Raw genomic sequence first — 20,615 nt, 5'->3', positions numbered from 1 at the left:
ATGGCTAATGACGGCAAGCATTTCCTCATGTTGTCAGCCGACTTGAATGTCTTCTTTGGTGAAGTGCCTGTTCATATCCTTTGCCCATTTTTTAATTAGATTATTTGTCTTTTTGTTGTTGAGGTATTGGAGTATTCTATACATTTTAGAGATTACACCCCTGTTGGATACGTCATACCCAATTTTTTTTTTTTTTTTCCGGTCTGTAGGTATTCTTTTTACTCTTTTGGTGAAATCTTTTGATGTACATAAGTATTTAATTTTTAGGATCTTGCAGTTATCAAGTTTTGCTTCTGGTGTTTGTGCATTGTTAGTTATGGTTTGTATTCTATTTATGCCATGTATTAGGGCCCCTAGCATTGACCCTATTTTTTCTTCCATGATCTTTATCATTTTAGGTTTTATATTTAGGTCTTTGATCCATTTTGAATTAGTTTTTGTGTATGGTGTGAGGTATGGGTTCTGTTTCATTTTTTATAGAGGGACATCCAGTTTTGCCAATACCATTTTTTAAAGACTGTTTTTTTCCCCATTTAATCGACTTTGGTTGTTTGTCAAAGATCAGCTGACCATAGATGGATGGATTTACATCTGGGTTCTTGATTCTATTCCATTGGTGTATGTGTCTGTCATACCAGTACCAGACTGTTTTGACTACTGTGTCTGTGTAGTGGGTTCTGAGTGGAATGCATGACTTTTAACCTTGTCACCCTCCAGGGGCTGCTCTTATGTCCAGCAAGCAAATGCTTAACTAACCATATGGTTTCAGCAGAGATGGATTACCCAATAAGCTGGGTACACACAGGCTTACTTGTGCTTACTTACTAATTAGTAGTGCACAATGTCACCTGTTTTTTCACCACATCAAAGGCGTTGTGAAACCCACATGAAATTGTGTCTCACAGATTAGTAAGTAAACACAATTAAGCCCATGCATACCTTGCTTACTGGTTAATCAGCCCCTGGGATTCAGTCAAGGTTAGGAAACGGGGGTAAATTGAAAAAGAAATTAGAATTCCACTGGAAACCTATTTCAAAGGAAAGATTCTGGCCTCTGCCTACTAACTAATCAAATTTGAAATCCACAGTATTCTGAATTTTCTGGCTGATCTCAGCTGATATGAAAATGTCAGGGAGAGGAGGCAGGTGCAGTGATGACAAACAGATTTGTACGGTTCTAAGTAAGTATTTGCTATTGTTGGCAAACTTTTGGAAGATCAAACCAAGAGCCCTTGCATGCTCTCAGGTTGATTTAGAAAGTTGTTCCATCCAGAAAGAGGGCTTAAACTTTTTTTTTTTTTTTTAAAGAATAAACTCTCCTGCTCTAAGCCTTCCTAATGTGGCTTTTCCTCTTTATTCTTCATAAACCCGGTGTATTAGTTAGGATTAGGTACTCTTACATTAAAAAAAAAAAAAGGAAAATAAACTATGGCATGCATGATTATTTCTGTTTCCTATAAAGAAGTATTGTGACAGGCAGTTCAGAGTAAGTGTAGTGGTTCCACAAATTTGTGACGATCCCAGGCTCCTTCTGGTTTGCTACTCTGCCATCCTTCATCTGCATTTCCACGGTAGTAGCTAAGTTCTAGGCAACCCATTCATATTCCAGCAACAGAATGGAAGGGCAAGAAAAGACACACTCCCTCCCTTTGAGAAGACTTCCTGGAAGCTACACACAAGACTTGGCCAAAGCTTAGACACATGGCCACAACTAGCAGAAAAGGAGGTTAGGAGGTCTTTGGCGGAGTGAAAATGGTTCAGCTAAAAATTGGGATTCTTATTACTAGAGAAGAAAGAGAGAATGGATATTGACAAGCAGTTAACAATCTCTGCCTCCAAACTGCTCCAAACATCCTAAAGTCTTCCTTCAACTGAAGATCCTCTAATCTAGTGCCTTAATTTTTCAGTTGTATAAATGAATCTAGTGCCTTAATTTTTCAGTTGTATAAATGAATCTAGTGCCTTAATTTTTTAGATGACTAAATAAATAAATCTAGTGCTTTAATGAATGAATCTAGTGCCTAATTTTGCAGAATGAATAAATAAAGAATCTAGTGCCATATTTTTCCGATGAATAAATGAATGGTGTTAAACCTAAGGTCATTAGTTCGAACTCATCAAGCTGCTCCAGGGGAGAAAAGGCCTGGAAATCTCCTCTTGTAAAGATTGTTGTTGTTGTTAGGTGCCATCAAGTCACCTTCAACTCATAGCGACCCTATGTACAAAAGATCCTGTGCCATCCTCTTGATCGCTGTTGTGCTTGAGCCCATTGTTGCAGCCACTGTGTCGATCCATCTTGTTGAGGGTCTTCTTCTTCTTCGATGACCCTCAACTTTACCATGCATGATGTCCTCCAGGGACTGGTCCCTGCTGATAACATGTCCAAAGAATATGAGACAAAGTCTTGCCATACTGGCGTTTAATGAGCATTCTGGCTGTACTTCTTCCAAGACATATTTGTTCATTCTTCTGGAAGTCCATGGTATATTCAATATTCTCTGCCAACACCATAATTCAAAGGCATCAATTCTTCTTCAGACTTACTTATTCATTGCCCAGCTTTAACATGCATGTGAAGCAATTGAAAATATGAAGGCTTGGGTCAGGTGCACCTTAGTCCTTAAAGTGATATCCTTGCTCTTCAACACTTTAAAGAGGTCTTTTGTAGTAGATTTGCTCAATGCAATGTGTCCTGTGATTTTCTTGACTGCAGCTTCCATGGGCGTTGACTGTGGATCCAAGTAAAATGTATTGCTTTCTTGCATGTATGCTAAACATTTTAGCATATTTAAGTGACTGTTTCTGAAAGCTCTTTGAGGATAGGGACTGTATCTTTCATGTACTAATTACTGTATTTAATATAATTAACACTGGTTTTCAATAATTATCAGCTAAGCAGACAATAAATAGGATCTTAAAATACTCTATATTGAAGGTTCTTTAATAAATTTTGTTAGCAGATAGTTAAAAAAATCAGTTAAAAAAAAAGTAGCTTGAACTTGAGCTCACCAGCAGAACAATGTCAAGGTGTCCTAATTCTTTCATTCATTTAATAACAATTCTTACCTAGGTCTTTGCTTAGCTACTCAGTGGCTAAAATGAAAAAGAACTGACATCCAAGAAAAATATTTTCCCCAACGTGAAGATCTGTCTTATAAGAAACTCTTTGTCAGTCTCTTGAAATTTTTCACAACTTGAGGATGATTCCCTAGGGGTCTTACCCACTTCCTTAAGACACTCGTTATTTAAAATTGATTGCTTTTATGGTAATCTCTGTACAATAAAGTCTCTCTCTCTCTCTCTTTAGAGGAAAGGAAAAAGTAGTAAAAGAAACCAGGATGACCACATAAGAAAGTTTGGGAAATCTTGAAGAACAATAATAAATAGAGTTCAAAAACCTTCTGATCATCATGTGGATTGTTCCTGAAGGGCAACTTGGACTGAAGTAGTTTATGACCATTTCTACAAATTAGCCACTTAAAAAAACCCATACACTTAAAGTCTATTAATGATGCACAATATTTTCCTATATGTACATCACAATGGCTGCAGAGACTTAGTAAACCACTCAGGCACTCAGGAGGGACATCAGAGAATTCTAAGATGTACACAAAGAATCAATGTAATTATTATTGTTAAGTTAATGTTTTTAAACTTAGGATTATAGCAAAATACGTGAAATCTATGCCCTTTTCTGTAAAATGCACAATGTTCTTATGGTATTAGATTACATTTTTCTTTGAAAATGGAAAGATACTGGATTCAAGCTTTCCATTTGTCTTCCCATCTCTTCTGATTCTTCAATTTCTGTCTTTGTTTCTCTTGTCTTTCCCGTGTCTACCAAAACAAAAAACCCATTGCCGTCAAGTCGATTCCGACTCATAGTGACCCTATAGGACAGAGTAGAACTGTCCCATGGGGTTTCTAAGGAGCACCTGGTGGATTCACACTGCCAACCTGTTGGTTAGTAGTGGTAGTTCTTAACCACTATGCCACCAGGGTTTCCTACCATGTCTACAGGTGTGCTCAGTTCTTACCCATCACTACCCTTGCCTTCTTTCCTCAAAGAATCCTTCCCTAGTCCTTGACAACTTTCATGCACCCTGCTCACCATGCTTACTTAGTAAGAACGAGAATGACCTTTGTTTCCACCCTGCTTACTTTCTTTGCATGTTAGCTTCCGTCTCTTTTTCAACCTACTTGTCCATAGCTCGTTGAGTACTCCCTCCTCCATCTCTGTCTCTCACTTTACTTACTCCTTAAATGTTGGGCTTTCCCAGAAATCTCATTCTTTGTCCTCTTTCTCTACACCTGAGGCCTGTGAACCACTTAAAATTGTAAGCAGATTTTTGTGTTTTGTGGTAGGGCATTTGTTCCCCCTTGGGAAAGTGCCTATAGCTTTCATATATTCTCAAAAGTCCTTGGCTCTTTTAACAATATTAAGTACCCATGTCCACTAACACTTTCTTTAGGATATTTCGTTCTCTCCTTTGCCTTTGACAAACCTTTCTGTTTGCCCCCCCCCCGCAAAAAACCCAAACCCGTTGCCATGGAGTCAATTCCAACTCATAGAGACCCTGTAGAATGAAAAGAACTGTCCCATAGGGTTTCCAAGGACCAGCTGGTGGATTCGAACTACCAACATCTTGGTTAGCAGTCAAGCTCTTAACCACTGCACCATCAGGACCAGCCACTCCCAAATCTAGCCATAGTTTTTACCAGGGGAAAACGAGACCAACAATGAAGAGGAGAAACCAAAATTCAAAAAAAAAAAAAAAAAGAAGATTGTGAACAAGAAGAAATTGTACCATGAATATTTTGTGTCTAGCTTAATGAATCCTGCTGAGGACCAGGCGACTGAATGTTGGGCGGGTGGCCTGGCAGGTTAATTACTTCAGGTTGTCATGAAAAAACGGTGCGCAAAACCCTAGTTGCTAGCGGCAAAGGAGAGGGCGCACCCGATCCTAGGGTGGGACAGGAGAGAAAAACAAGGCAGCCGCACTACCCACTGCCGCAGCGAAGCCTGCTCCGGGCTCTGCGATCACAGACTGGAGCCAGAAACCCCGCCCGGCACCTTGCGACGCTCTTGACCGACGTCCCCGTCCTTCAATCACCTTCCAGTTCACTATAAACACTGCTTATTCCTCCCGCCTAGCTCTTCCTTCTTCAAGCCAATCAGAGGAATGGGCGGGATCGTCCTTCGTGGGTTTCAATTTTTTTTTAAAAAAGAAGAGTAGACTGGGGGAGGTGCCTGCCAAGCGGGGGGTGGAGCTTCTGTGATGGGCACTCGGATTCACCAATGAGATGCCCCAGCAGCTCAAAGACCCGGCCGTCGGGGTGGGCGGGGCACGCGCGGGGCCCGGCCAATGGCAGCGGGGCGGATGCAGGTTGAGCCGCCGAGGGTAGGGTTAGTGTGAGAGGTGCGGCGGGGGAGGTAATGATGATGGTGGCGGAGGAGGAAGGCGGGGGAGGGGGTGCTGGGCGCTGAGCGGCGGAGGCGGCGGCGCTGGCAGGGTATTGTAGGGTGGGGGGCGGCTGCGGGGCGACTCCGTCAGGGAGGGGGCGGGCGTGAGGGGCGCCGTCCGCCGGAGGGGCTGCAGACCCCGGCTACCGCGAGCGCCGCGGCTGGCTCGGCTGTTCCATGTGGCTCCGGCGGGGATGGAGGACTCGGTGGCGGCGGCGGCGGCTGCTGCTGCGGCGGCGATGGAGGAGCGGCGCTGACGAGGGAACGGGGCCAGACTCTGCCCGACAGCGGGATTAGAGGTGTGAGGAGGAGGCGGGAGCGGACGTGCGGCGGGGCTGGGACTCGGGAACCGGGCTGGGGTCTGCTGGCATCGCCTGGGTGACAGGGACCGCGGGCGAGCCACCGCCTGCCTCCACTGGGGGGCAGGGATCTGGGCTTAGTGCAGGAGGAGACGAGGCTCCGGCGGGCTGTTCCCCTGAGGCTGGGGGAGGGAGGCACGGTCCCCGCTCGGTGCACTGGCCCCGCTGGTCACTGCTTCACGCCCAGGCAGGAGTTTCCATTTCCCTGCGGTTGGCAGCGAAGGTGCAGGAGCCCAAGTGGCCTGGAGTCGGGACACAGCCGTCCCTCTGCCTTCAGATTTTCCTCCACTCCTCATTCCCCATCCATTTCCCCTTCTGACTGAACAACAGCATTCCTCCTCGCTCCGTAATTTGTTCTAAGCACATATCCTGGGACTCAAGGCTATTAATTATCGGCTGAAAAACAAAGTTTATTTAAAAATACCCCCCCCTCCCTCTGACTGGCGGTGGACATTAAACAGCATCCCTTGACTTTCCCGCTCTGCTCGCCCCTCTGTGATGCTAGGAAGGGGAGATAGGGCCCTGACCTCCCTCTCTCGATTGTTGTTGATGCTAATTACCTGATGTGTTGCTCTGTGTCTCTGGTGTGACTTGTAATTTTTTCCTTAGCGTCTCGCATCCCTGATGTTACTGGCTTTTGAGGTTGGTGTTCTGTTTCATTGTTTGAAAAATATGCCAAGAGCCAACGTTGTCTGTGGCAGCGTTATCTAACATGGGTGGATAGTCATTTTGATGCTTCTCTCATTTTCTTTCTCTTTTTGTCTTCGTTTTGCTTTTCAGCCCTCCAGAATACAGGTCATATAGCCCATGAGGTGGAATGGTGATGTCTCCATGAGAGAACCTCCTCCCACTCATCCTGTCATGTATATCATACTGTTCTTGACTGGGCCATTCATCTAAGATGGGATTTACCCTGTGAAACAGGGAGAAGACTTATGGACCTTAAACATCATTTCAAGTTGTAGTTGAGTTTCTTCAAATTCGGACATACATGCGAAGCTCTTTTGCTTTGGACCCTCTGCTTTATTAAAGCTGCTGTGTTGCTAACCCAGAACTGCTTCAGTGTATTGACTGATCATCATGGCTTCAGTTTGGAAGAGACTGCAGCGAGTGGGAAAACATGCATCCAAGTTCCAGTTTGTGGCTTCCTACCAGGAGCTGATGGTGGAGTGTACTAAGAAATGGTAAGATGTGCCTGGGGACAGAGTTTTCTGAGCTGTGGCCTAAACTCTGCCTCTTCTGATAGCTGGTTTACCTTTCTGTAGCGTGCAAGTGTGTAGGAGCCGGGTGGGGTGGAGGTTATTCTAACAAGCACAGTGGTGTGTGCACTGTTGCTGCTGGACCATCCCTGTGGGTTTTAATTACTGCATTTTAGTATGGCTAAGAGGATTGTAACTGAGCACATTAAGTACAGTAGATTTGGTTGTTAGGCCTTTGGTCATTAGTGTTACAGTAACTTTGGTTCTTCAATTTTAAGGTGACATGAGGAATGGCTATTGAAATATGAACATGTAGTGTTATAGAAATCTGCATTCTTGTGGGGTGATGGTAAGCTGTTTTAAAGGTTCTTGATTTTTAATTTTCTTTGCTTACGATAAAGAATTTCTCATTATTTGAATAGTGGAATGCCAATCCTTACAACCTTAGAAATTCTTTTGTTATATATATATATATTTTTTTTATCCTTAGTCAGGCAACTGTATTTTATTTTAATTGCCTTTTTTTAATGGGATACATTTCTTGGCTGGACTTAAGGAAGCAATTAGTAGTACTTGTCTATGATTTGCTTCTTTCCACTTGAGCAAAGTAAATTTAAGGCCTTGTTTTCACTGCCGTGAATGGTAAGCAAGAAGAATTTTTATTTAGTGAGAGAAAAAAGTTAGTCTTAAGCAATTGTTCACTTGGGTTTTGATTCATTGCAGTGATTAAGCAATATTATTGCAAAATAAGTCCATTTCATTGTCCACAAGATCTGTAATAACCTCTCTTTTTAACATCCTTTTTATTAGATGAAAAAAATAGCTGCCTCTATTCTAGAACACTTATACCACGTATTGAATATTTATCTGGAAACTAGCCTCTAAATGCTTTTCTCTTGAACTGGTTAAAAACCAAACTAAAACCAAACCCAGTGCCGTCGAGTCGATTCCGACTCATAGCAACCCTATAGGACGGAGTTCAACTGCCCCATAGAGTTTCCAAGGAGCGCCTGGCGGATTCAAACTGCCGACCCTTTCGTTAGCAGCTGTAGCACTTAACCACTATGCTACCAGGGTTTCCTGAACTGCTTAGGAACATTATACGCAATTCAACAAATGCAAGCACCATCACGTACTTTATACCAGGCACTTTGGATACAGAGTTGAAAATGGCATAGTCCCTCCCTGCCTTCAAGGAGTTCACAGTCCAGGGTGGAAGATACTCATGTAAATAAATTCACTGTGATCAGTGCAATAATAGAAATATGTACGATGTAGGGATTTGAATCTTTCTCTGCCACTTAATACTTGGGTATCCTTGGGGGCAGATTATTTAACTTCTCTCTGATCTAGCTTCTGTGTTCATAAAGGTAATGATGGTTCCACATCATAGGAAGGAGTGTTATTAAAATGAAATCAGTTAATACATGTAAAATGCTTACAACAGTGTCAAGCACATAGTAAATTCCCAGTAAATTGTAGCCATTACTATATACAAAGTTGGAGATGAGAAAACAATCAACTTTGTAGGAGTTAGGGACTGGGGTCTTGGGTTGACTTCCTGGGATCTGAGCTGGGTTTTGAAAAATTCATAGTTGTTTGCCAAGAAGCCAAGGGGTAAGAGTTGAAGGACATTCTTGACTGAAGCAACAAATTGTGCAAAAGCTTGGAAGCATTAAGTAGCATGGGGTGTGCTGGACTTCAAGTTGTGTAGTTTGATATTGATGGGACTTAAAAAAGTACAGGATGAGGGAAGTACAAGTTGGGCTAAGAGGTTTGAGAGGCAGGCAGGACTCAAATCATGGGAAGTTATGTGTTTTTGTAAATGAATTAGACTTTGTTCTATGAATAATAGGGACAGAGTGAAGGGTTTGAGAGGAAGAAACATTAATTAGATTTGCATTTTGGAAAATCACTCGGATATTAGTATAAAGAAAGGATCATAGTGGACAGGGTGCCTGGAGGCAATGAGGTTAGTCTTGCAATAGGCATGGTGAAAAAAGTCTTGGATTAAGGCAGTGGCAGAGGGAATGGAGAGGGCAGACTGGCATAACACTCACGACACAAAATGGGTAGCACTTTGTGGTTGTTTCATTTGGAGGCCTGGAAAGGGTAAGGATGAGGGGAAGGGAAAGGTTTAGACTGACACTCAAATTTCTGACTTGGAAGACTAGGTTTATACTATTAACTAAGACAGGGAATGCATGAAGAACCTGATTAGAAGTGTTTCTACTATATTGAGTATCAACTTTAAGATAATTAAATTTAAATCTCTTTCAGAGAAGTAGAATGTACCAGGTGATTCTTCAGTCACAAAATCAGTTTCTTCTCCACAGTTTGCAGCATCCCTGGAATTTTTTTTTTCTTTGAGAAATGTGTACATTACTGTTAATGTGTCTCAAGTGAAAGGAAGATGAAAAATTAACTTGATTACAGTTGAATAGATGGCTTGATTGCTTTTAGGGATGCTGTTATGGTATGCCTATTAAATTAAATCTTCATGAGAGGATCTGGCCTTAACACCAAAAGCATTTGGATGTTCTCCTAGAATTTTTAGGTGTATAGTTCTAAACATTTTGAAATTGTTTTGCTCTCATTTAAGAATATACTTTAAAGCTAACAAGGTGACAGTATCCAAAGAATAACATTTGTTTGATGTACTAGAAATTTGTTTTAATGAATATTGCTTAGAATAAATAAATCCTGAAATAAAGCTAACATATCTTTTTACCGTATATAAAAATTTGTTGTAATGACTTTTAGTTAGTATTCCTTTCACTGTCTTTTGCTTAGAGTTCTTGTGATGTGTACTGGTTAGGCCCAGTTTCTACTCTTCTATGCTATAGCTCTCTTTTCTTTTTCCTATTTATATGATCCCTGCTGGAAGTCTTAAATTGGATGTGCGTGCTGATTTAGAATCTACTTAAAGGGCATAGGAATAAAGATAGACTTGGGCACATAGTAAGAACTTTTTTTTTTTTTTAAATTAACTGCTTTTACCTTTTAGATATTATTTTGGATGTATGGAAAAATAAAAGGAGAGGAAGGAAATTTAGAGATGCTAAAGGGAAACCCTGGTGGTGTAGTGGTTAAGTGCTATGGCTACTAACCAAATGGTCGGCAGTTCAAATCTGCCAGGCTCTCCTTGGAATCTCTATGGGGCAGTTCTACTCTGCCCTATAGGGCCACTATGAGTCGGAATCTACTCGAAGGCACTGAGTTCTGGGCGGAAATGAATAAAAGGAAAGTAGCATCAGTAATAACATCGAAGGAGGATTGCAGATGTTGAGAGGATAAGAAAGTGGATCTGGCATAAATTAGAGAAGAAGGAATAAATTTCGTTGGCATTGTGCCTCTGGAGGTTACCTGTATACATAGGTGCCATGCCTTTTAGCACTAGCTACTTAAAGTGTTTTCTGAGGATCTGGGGCATTGGCAAAGCCTGGAAGCCTGTTAGAATGGCGGACTTTCAGGTCCTACCTTGTTGTTGTTGTTGTATGCCATCAATTTATTCTGACTCATAGCGACCCTATAAGACAGGGTAGAACTGCCCCATAAGGTTTCCTAGGTTGTAATCTTTATGGGAGTAGGTCTCCAGGTCTTTTCTCCCGTGGAGCTGCTGGCGGGCTTTGAACTGCCAACCTTTTGGTTAGCAGCCAAGCACTTAACCATTGTACTACCAGGGCTCCTTAAGTCCTACGTTACTACCTACTACCCGTTGCCGTGGAGTCGATTCTGACTCAGCAGCTCTATAGGACAGGGTAGAACTATCCCATAGAGTTTCCAAGGAGTGCCTGGTGGATTTGAACTGCCCACCATTTGGTTAGCAGCCACAGCTCTTAACCACTACGCCACCAGGGTTTCCAGGTCCTACCTATACCTACCGAATCAGAATCTGCATTTTAGCAAGATGTGAATATAGATAGTAAAGTTTAAGAAGCATTATTTTAAAATAGTGTTTTCAACCTTACCAGGAGCCCATTTTTGACTACAGGATAAGCGTATTCAGTAAAATTTGTTTACTTCTGCATGAATCTGAAACTCAAAGGAATGAAGATGATAGATAGAATGGGATTCAGGAAAGACATTGTGTTGATAGAAGAGAATAATGAGAATCAAGTGTATTTCCAAGGGAGGAATGTGTTATTTCTATGACTGATGAGAGGAGAAACTTTTACTGTGTTTCCTTATCATGGCCGCAGGGTATGGGCCTGGACATGACAGATAACAGGATGAGCAGGATGCAGCTAGGGGTTTAAGGAGGCTGTCTTAGGCTGAGTTCTCTAGAGAAGGAAAAGTGGTGAAGCATATGTGTGTTGTGTGTGTGTGTGTGCGTGTATGTATGTATATGAAGAGAGTGAGAGAGAGATATTTAGATTTATCTCAAGGAAATGGCTCAAGTGGTTATAGGGGCTGGCAAGTCCCAAGTCAGGCACCAGGCTGGAGGCTTCTCCTGACTCACATAGCTACAGGGGTTGATGAACCAAACATTGGCAGGCTGCTGGCTCACTGGCTGTGGAGGCTGATGGATCCAAGATTGGCGGGCAGTATGGCAGGCTGCTGGCTCAAGTCCCAAGAACCAGAGGTCAGATGATGACAAGCTGGATGCAAGATCCAGAGTGACCAAGAGCCAGCAAGCTTTGGCAGAACGTCCATATATATTGGATGCAGGCCACAAGCCTGAGGAAACTTATCTTAAAACCGATTGGCTTATCACATTACATCACATCATAGAGGTGTTTACATCATTACATAACTGCAAAACCACTGAGAATCAGGGCCCAGCCAAGTTGACACACAACCTTAAGCATCACAGCCCACCCCTGCTCAACTTGGCATCTGTACACATCTCCTTAAACCATACACGGTCTGTAAATAAAGACAATTATAAAGTCATACTTGCACCTAACATGATAGAACTAACATATATACAGCTGAAAATGCACTAGCCCCATTTACGTCTTATATCTTATAAGCGAAGGAAACAAAAATTTTTGATGCGCGCATACAAGGAAGGAATACTTGTAACAATTACAATCCACGTTTCTGTAACTGATCACGTAGCACTAACTGGTATTAAGAACTACCTTCTTCTACCACCCATTCTGTATTCCCTTTGCCCTCAGCAAGCACCTCAGCTGGTTGCGGTTTTTTGCCTGGTGGGGTGACCCACATCTTCATTCCTGAAGGGTCTGGGCCATTAATAGTCATGTTGGAATTGGGTCGCTGTAGTTTTCCACTGATTTTAATTACGGGGCATGCTCGTACTAAGACACCCCCTAAGGGGTCACCTGTATTCCAGACATGTTCTTCTTTATCTCCATTATGTAATATCAGCCCGATTTCCCCTTGGTAGTCAGGATCTATCACACCAGCCAATACAATAATTCCCTTCTTTGCCTGTTGATCCATAGGCCGGGTGGCATCCTTAACTTCCAGTTTAATGTAGTCAGTATTGTGTTTCCTGGTGGGAGCATTCTTCCTTCTGGAACTGAGATCTCTAGATGTCATGGGGACAGGAAGCAAAAGTTTAGTGAGTGGTACTACTTTCATTTCTACCACTTAATTCCTGGATCCATGAATCCTGGCTTTGGGAGAAACAGCACCAGGTTATATTGGATCCTGGTTTAGGGCATATACAGCCTCCTGAAGAACATTGCCCCAACCCTGCAAGGTATTGCCACCTAGCTGGTGCCATACTTGTGTCTTTAGAAGGCCATTCCATTGTTCTGTCAAGCCAGCTGGTTCAGGATGATGGGGAGCGTGGTAAGACCAGTAAATTCCATGAAGGTAGGCTGTTACCACACTTCACTTGCTGTGAATCAAGTCGCTTGATCTGAGGCGATGCTGTGTGGGATACCATGACGGTAGATAAGGCATTCTACAAGTCCATGGATGGTAGTTTTGGCAGAAGGATTGCCTACAGGGAAGGCAAACCCGTATCCAGAGTAAGTGTCTGTTCCAGTAAGAACAAAATGCTGCCCTTTCCACAATGGAAGTGGTCCAGTGTAATTAACCTGCTAGTTGATCACCTTGAGGAATAGTGCCATATCGGGAAGTTGGTGTTGGTCGCTGTTGTTGGCAGGTTGGGCACTTGGCAGTGGCTGTGATTAAGTTTTTCTTGGTGAGTAGGAGTCCATGTTGCTGAGGCCGTGCATAACCTCCATCCCTGCCACCATGGCCACTTTGTTCATGAGCCCATTGGGCAATGACAGGAGTGGCTGGAGAAAGAGAATAACTGATTTCCACAGGACGCGTCATCCTATCCACTTTTTGTTAAAATTCTCCTCTACTGAGGTCACCCTTTGGTGAACATTCACATGAGACACAAATACCTTCACTTCTTTGGCCCATTCAGAGAGGTCTATCCACGTACCTCTTCCCCATACCTCCTTGTCTCCAATTTCCAACCTTGTTCCTTCCAAATCTCTGACTATCCAGCCAAATCATTAGACACAGCCCATGAATCAGTATACAGTTGCACATCTGGCCATCTCTCCTTCCAAGCAAAGTGAACACCCAGCTGCACTGCTCAAATTTCTGCCCATTGGGAGGATTTCCCTTCACCACTGTCCTTCAGGGAGGTCCCAGAAAGGGGCTGTAGTGCTGCTGCTGTCCACTTTTGAGTGGTACCTGCATATTGCATAGAACCATCTGTAAACCAGGCTTGAGTTTTCTCTTCCTTAGTCAACTGATCGTAAGGAACTCCCCATGAAGCCATAGGTGCAGACTGGGAGATGGCAGGTAATGTGACAGGAGTAGAGACCGTGGGCATTTGGATCACTTCCTCATGAAACTTGTGCCTTCAGGTCCTCCTTGGGCCCAATCTCGTATATACCACTTCCATTTAATGATGGAGTGCTGATGTGCACGTCTGACTTTATGGCTTTGTGGGTCAGACAACACCCAGTTCATGATGGGCAACTCAGGCCACATGGTGACTTCGTGGTCCATGGGTAAGCATTCAGTCTCCACTAAGGCCCAGTAACAAGCCAAATCCTAATGGTCTGCACTGCGATTCACCAGTAGGGGCCTGCCAGAGACTCCAAACAGCATCTTTATCTGCCACTGACACTTCAGGCACCACTGGATCAGCCGGATCGTATGGCCCAAGTGGCAGAGTGGCCTGCACGTCTGCTTGAACCTATTGCAGAGACTTCTCTTGTTCTGGGCCCCACTCAAAACTGGCAGCTTTTTAAAGAAGTTTCTGAATAAACCAAACACTTCAAATTCCACAGTAGCAGGGGTCAGGGTATGGGGACCATGGTTTCAGGGGACATCTAGGTCAATTGGCATAATAAAAACTATTAAGAAAACATTCTGCATCCCATTTTGGAGAGTGGCGTCTGGGGTCTTAAATGCTAGCAAGCGGCCATCTAAGATGCAACAATTGGTCTCAACTCACCTGGGGCAAAGGAGAATAAAGAACGCCAAGGACACAAGGTAAGTATGAGTCCAAGAGTCAGAACGGGCCACGTAAATCAAAGACTACATCAGCCTGAGACCAAAAGAACTAGATGGTGCCCAGCTATAACTGAAGACTGCCATGACAGGGGGCACAACAGAGAATCCTTGAAGGAGCAGGAGAGCAATGGATTGCAGACCCCAAATTCTAGTAAAAAGACCGGACTTAATGGTCTGACTGAGACCAAAGGGATCCTGGAGGTCATGGTCCCCAGACCTTCTGTTAGCCCAAGACTGGAACCATCCTTGAAGCCAACTCTCCAGACAAGAATTGGACTGGACTACAAGACACTAAATGATACTGGTGAGGAGTGGGCTTCTTGCATCAAGTAGACACATGAGACTATCTGGGCAGCTCCTGTCTGGAGGGGAGATGTGAAGGCCGAGGGGGACAGAAGCTGGCTGAATGGACACGGAAACACAGGGTGGAGGGAAGGAGTGTGCTGTCTCGTTAGGAGGAGAGCAACTAGGAGTATATAGCAAGGTGTAGATAAGGTTTTGTGTGAGAGACTGACTTGATATGTGAACTTTCACTTAAAATAAAAAGAAAAAAAAATTTATATACAAAGAAAAAAAAAACTGGCAGCTTTTTGAGTCACTTGATAAATAGGCCTGAGTAGCACACCCAAATGAGGTATATTTTGTCTCTTTTTTTAGTCATGGGAGGGGCTAGATGCAATAACTGATCCTTCACTTTAAAAGGAGTGTCACAACATGCCACACCACACAACTGGACCCCTAGAAATTTCACTGAAGTGGAAGGCACCTGAATTTTTGTTAGATTAATTTCTCACCCTCTAGCATGCAAATGGAAACGCTGGTGGCATAGTAGTTCAGAGCTTTGGCTGCCAACCAACCAAAAGGTCGGCATTTTGAATCCACCAGGCTCTCCTTGGAAACCGTACGGGCCAGTTATACTCTGTCCGATAGGGTCGCTATGAGTTGAAATCGACTTGATAGTAATGGGTTTAGTTTTTGGTTTTAGCACACAAATGTTATACCAGTAAGTCCAGAGTCACTGACAGGTCTTTCTTATTAGTCCCAATCAGTATAATGTCATCAATTTAATGGACCAGTGTGACATCTTGTGGAAGGGAAAGTGGATCAAGTTCCCTGCAAACTAAATTATGACGTAGAGCTGGAGAGTTGATATACCCCTGAGGTAGGACAGTGAAGGCGTATTGCTGACCTTGTCAGCTGAAGGCAGACTGCTTCTGGTGGTCCTTCAAAACCAGAATGGAAAAGAAGGCATTGGCCAGATCCATAGCCACATACCAGGTACCAGGAGATCTATTAATTTGCTCAAGCGGTGAAACCACATGGGAAACAGTGGCTGCAGTTGGAATCACCACCTGGTTAAGTTTATGGTAATCCACCATCGTTCTCCAAGATCTGTTTTTTTTGGACAGATCATATAGGTGAGCTGAATGGGGAAGTAGTGGGAATCACCACCCCTGTATCCTTCATGTCCTTGATGGTGGCATAATCTCTGCAATTCCTCCAGGAATGCAGTATCGCTTTTGGTTTACTCTTTTCCTAGGTAGGGGCAGTTCTCATGGCTTCCACTGGGCTTTTCCTACTGTAATAACCCTTATTCCATTTGTCAGGGATCCAATGTAGGGGTTCTGCCAGTTGCTGAGTATATCTATTCCAATTATGCATTCTGGAACTGGGGAAATCACTACAGGATGGGTTTGAGGACACACTGTGAGACAGACCTGAGCTAAAACTCTGTTAATAACCTGATTTCTATACAACCCCACTTTGACTGGTGGGCGACACTGACAATTTGGGTCTGTTGGAGTTAGTGTCAGTTTGGAGTAATCCCTAAAAAGTATGATTATTTCCTTTTCCCCACTGAACAGTCACTCTCATAAAAGGCTGTAGATCCCTTTGGGGAACGCAACCCTGGTGGCGTAGTGGTTAAGAGCTACAGCTGCTAACCAAAAGGTCAGCAGTTCAACTCTACCAGGCGCTCCATGGAAACCATGTGGGCCAGTTCTACTCTGTCCTGTAGGGTTGCTATGAGTTGGAATTGACTGGACTACAATGGGTTTGGTTTGGCTTTTTTTTTGGCAGGGGGGACAAAGATTGACAGTATAAATTTTTGGCAGTGTAGTGAAGTCCATCCTCCAGGGAACCCTGGCCTCCCCTTCTTTCAAGATGTTGAGGGTCTGTAAACTGACTCAAGTCTGGGAATTAATTGAGGGATGGTAACTCTGTTCTGGTGTTTTGAGTTAGACTGCTGTTCAGTTCACCTAGAATTCTTCCACTTGTACAGATCAAGTAAATAGTTAGTAGATCTCCCATCTGTTTCACTCCTAGGGAGACCATGACTAAGTAGCCAATGCCATAAGTCCATATGAGTCAGACTATTCTGATTATAGCTTTGACTCCACTGTCCATTATGGTAACCACACCTACCTTATCTTTGTTGATTAAGTGCTGCCATTTGGCCCCTACCACCATGGGGGTCCAATCAGCCCCATTGTTGTTAGGTGTCTTAATTCAGTTAGGGCAGTTCCCCTGTCAAATCTGATTTACATAAAACAGCAGTCATAGCAGTCTTCAAGGATGCTGGAGCTCCCTTCACAAATTTGTTCCTCACCATTGTGGTAATAGGTATGTCCTCTGTGTACTCCATATGTGGGTCTGTGGGTCTAACCTGATAAATCCACTCTTAAAGTGCCATTTCCCTAAGCCTTTGGATACCTTCTACAGTATACCAAGGCAGGTCTGGTACTTCAACTTGATTTAGTATAAAAAAAAAAAAAAAACTAATGCCATATAGGCTGCCATATAATCCATGCTTCAGTGAACCAACCAAATATAGTATTAGATCCTTTCTTAACCTCTAGAGCTGAAAAAATGGAATGAAGAATCTATGCTTAGTGGGCCCATGTCAATAAATGCAGACTTATCCAACTTTATGCTCCTTGCACCTTTATCCCACACCTTCAATAGCCATTCGTATGCATATTCCTCAGGTTTCTGTTTGTACATATTAGAAAAGCCAAGCAGTTCTTTTGGAGTGTAGCATACCTTCTCCTTGGTCACGCTTTGTACTTCACTTTTGGAACTTGCTGGGACTTATGTGTAGTTAGAGAGATTTATTTCACATGGTTGTAGAGGCTGGCAAGGCCCAAGTCCGTGGGTCAGCGGTCAGGCTGGAGGCTTCTCCTGATTCATGTAGCTACCAGGGCTGATGAATCCAATATTGGCAGGTAAGACGGCAGGCTGCTGGCTCACAGGCTGTGGAGGCTGAGGAATCCCAAGATCGGCAGGCAGTATGGCAGGTCACCCACCCAAGTCCCAAGAACTGGGGGTCAGATGATGATGAGCTGGTTGCAGGATCCAGAGTGAGCAAAAGCCAGTGAGCTTTGCCAAACGTCCATGTATATTGGATGCAGTCCACACCCCCAAGGAAATTCCCGTTACAACTAGTTGGCTGATAACATCAGGTTATGTCTTGGAGGTAATTACATCATTACATAACTGCTAAATTTCATCATTACATAACTGCCAAACTACATCATTATCTAACTGCTAAACTACTGAGAATCATGGCCCAGCCAAGTTGCCACACAACCTTAACCATCACAGAGGCCACCTTTTTTAAGATGTAGGCCATGAACAAACTCACAGTACCTCACACTTGATTGAAGGATGAATTCTATAGATTAGAGGGTTTGAAGTATTTGCTGTCTCAAACTTCTGTTTTCCTCTTAATGGATGTTTCCTCTGTCCTGGCTGATGCTGGTTGTATTTTCTTAGTTCAACAGGGCCCACTTCCTGACTCTTTCATGGTGTTGTGGTTCTAGAACTTAGTTTGGGGACAAAAACCAGAATGACTTTTATTCATCTTAGGGAATGACAGTACTCTGTGAGGTTTTATTCCTCATCACTCCTTGATGGCCACATAAAGGGTTGGAACAAATTTGGAGGTGATAGTTTATGCTCCCTACTGTCATTGTTAAAGGAGCTCTGGTGGTGCAGTGGTTAAGTGCTCGGCTGCTAACCAAAACGTCTGCAGTTTGAACTCACCAGCTGCTGCGCAGGAGAAAGATGTGACATTCTGCTTCTATAAAGATTACAGCATTGAAAACTCTATGGAGCAGTTCTACTCTGTCCTATAGGGTCGCTATGAGTCAAATTCTACTCAATGGCAGTGGATTGATAGACTCTCACTATTGCCACTAGGCCATTTAATTATTAATCTCACTTAACTGATGTAGCTGTTGCCAGGCAGTGAGACTGGTCGCTGGAGCTGAGCTGTGAGAGAAAGAGACTGTGCCGCTATTTCTCTCTTGATTTATTTTCTACCGTGTTCTTTTATCATCTCCAGGCCTTTCGATTTCTGAGAAGCCTTGTTCAGTACATAAGCTCTCAATGCCTATAGCGGTGTTGAAGAGGACTACTTGAAAGTTGGCTAGTCGTGGTTATGATAATTTAACTAGGTTGTGGAATTAAATTCTGGTAGAAGCTCCCTAATGTATGAAATAAACCATTATGTATGAGTGTTATTATAATCTATGTGTCTGTGTTTACATTATGTACATATAGGAAGATATTTTATATATGCGTTTATATTTCTTCCATTTAATTCTTAGTTATGTTCGGAGGACTAAAAGTATTTGAAATGTTATAATTTTTCCCCAAAAGGCATAAATTTATGCCAGTTTCTGATTTTTTTAAAAGTCACACAGAAATTCCTTTTTCATTTTTTAAAATACAATTTTAATTGTGATTTATTTTTAAAATAGATAATATAATCACATAGTTCATGAGTCTTAGGGTACAAAAAGGTGTATATATCCCTGAAAATAAGTCCTCATTTTGTCCATTATTCAACACACCTTTGCAAACCTGAGGGTTAGAAAAGTCAACATATCTCTTTCCAATTTGTGATCCTGGCCTATTAGATAAAATATAAGCTCCTAATCTGATGTTCCAGGCTTTCTGTAACTGATCGCAATTTAACTTTCCAGTCGAACATGAGAAGGCTACATACACTTCAGAATGTTAGCTTGATTTTATGAAGGCCAAGTTGCGTTAACAAGTATTCATTTCAGATCCACTTCTTTGGGTGGCCTAAGCAAGCCTTTCTCTGTTGACCATCTAATGGAGTGAAGTAGAAGTATATGAGCCTTGGTTTAAAGAACCTAGTTTTGAAATAAATAAAAGGAAAAAAAGTAATTAATTGGCAATAAGCTTGGTGTGTTTTAGGAGCATCTAGAAGCCCAGTGTGTCTGGAGCACAGTGAACAAGGGGTTAAGTGGTAAGAGATGAGGTCTGAGAGGTACATAGGGGACAAGATCATGAAGGACCTTGAGGCTGTGGTAGGGTCTGTTGGATTTTAAGTATGATGGGAAGCCGTTGGAGGGGCTTAGCAGGGAAATGATACAGTTTCCCTGCTGGATTTTAAAAATACCTTGTAGAATATGAACTGTTATGGGTGAAAATGGGAAACCAGTTAGGAGGTTATTGCGATAGCTCAAACAGGAGAGTGGTAGTTGTGGTAAGATGTAGTAGGGAAGCATGCACACACATGCACACACACACACCCCACACACCTTATTGAGATAAAACTAGACATCCAAATGGAGATCTTAATTAAGCAGTTAATTATAAAAGCCCAAGCTCAAGGGAGAGAGGAGGCTGGAGCCTCATCAGTGGGTAGTTAGTATTTATAGCCATGGGGCTATTGGAAATTTCCAATGGCATTCATATATATTGAGAAGAGGACTGAGCCTTGAGGCACACTAGTATTTAGAGATGGGACGAAGAGAAGGAGCAAGCAAAGGACTGAAAATGAGCAGTATCGAGCGAGGTAAGAAGAAAATCTGGAGTGTGTCCTTTTCGAGAAATCATATATAAAAAGGGAATCAAGAAGTGGGTGTTCAGCTGTCTCAAATACTACTGTAAGGCTGAGCAAGGTGACCACTGAGTTAGGCAAGGTGGGAAAAGCTGGTGAGCTTGAGGAATGGTTTCAGTGGAGTAATGGGGGTGTAAGTGGTTATGTTGGTTTAGAGGAAAGGAAGTGGATACAGTGAGAACAGCTGATTTTCTTGAAGAATTTTGCTACAAAGCAGAGAAATAGGTAGCAGCTGGAGAGGTATAGCTTTTGAG

General features: G+C 42.9%; 1 protein-coding gene across 5 annotated transcripts in view; it reads left to right on the top strand.

Moving 5' to 3' along the window:
* Positions 1-5,413: 5,413 nt before the first annotated feature.
* EHBP1 (EH domain binding protein 1) overlaps positions 5,414-20,615 on the top strand; it is a 350,658-nt gene continuing 335,456 nt past the window's right edge. For 3 of the 5 annotated variants that reach the window (XM_049857491.1, XM_049857487.1, XM_049857492.1), the window contains exons 1-2: positions 5,567-5,763; positions 6,604-7,007. In XM_049857491.1, coding sequence (XP_049713448.1) covers positions 6,904-7,007 — 104 coding nt within the window. In that variant the 5' untranslated portion in view covers positions 5,567-5,763; positions 6,604-6,903. Of the gene's footprint in view, positions 5,435-5,566; positions 5,764-6,269; positions 6,466-6,603; positions 7,008-20,615 lie in introns of those variants that run through there. The other 2 variants (XM_049857490.1, XM_049857488.1) reach the window with 2 other exon arrangements.

This window comes from Elephas maximus, chromosome 17 (genome assembly GCF_024166365.1).
Source record: "Elephas maximus indicus isolate mEleMax1 chromosome 17, mEleMax1 primary haplotype, whole genome shotgun sequence".
NCBI lineage: Eukaryota > Metazoa > Chordata > Mammalia > Proboscidea > Elephantidae > Elephas > Elephas maximus.
The sequence above is the reverse complement of the archived record's forward strand: the minus strand, read 5'-3'. Positions and strand labels throughout refer to the sequence as shown.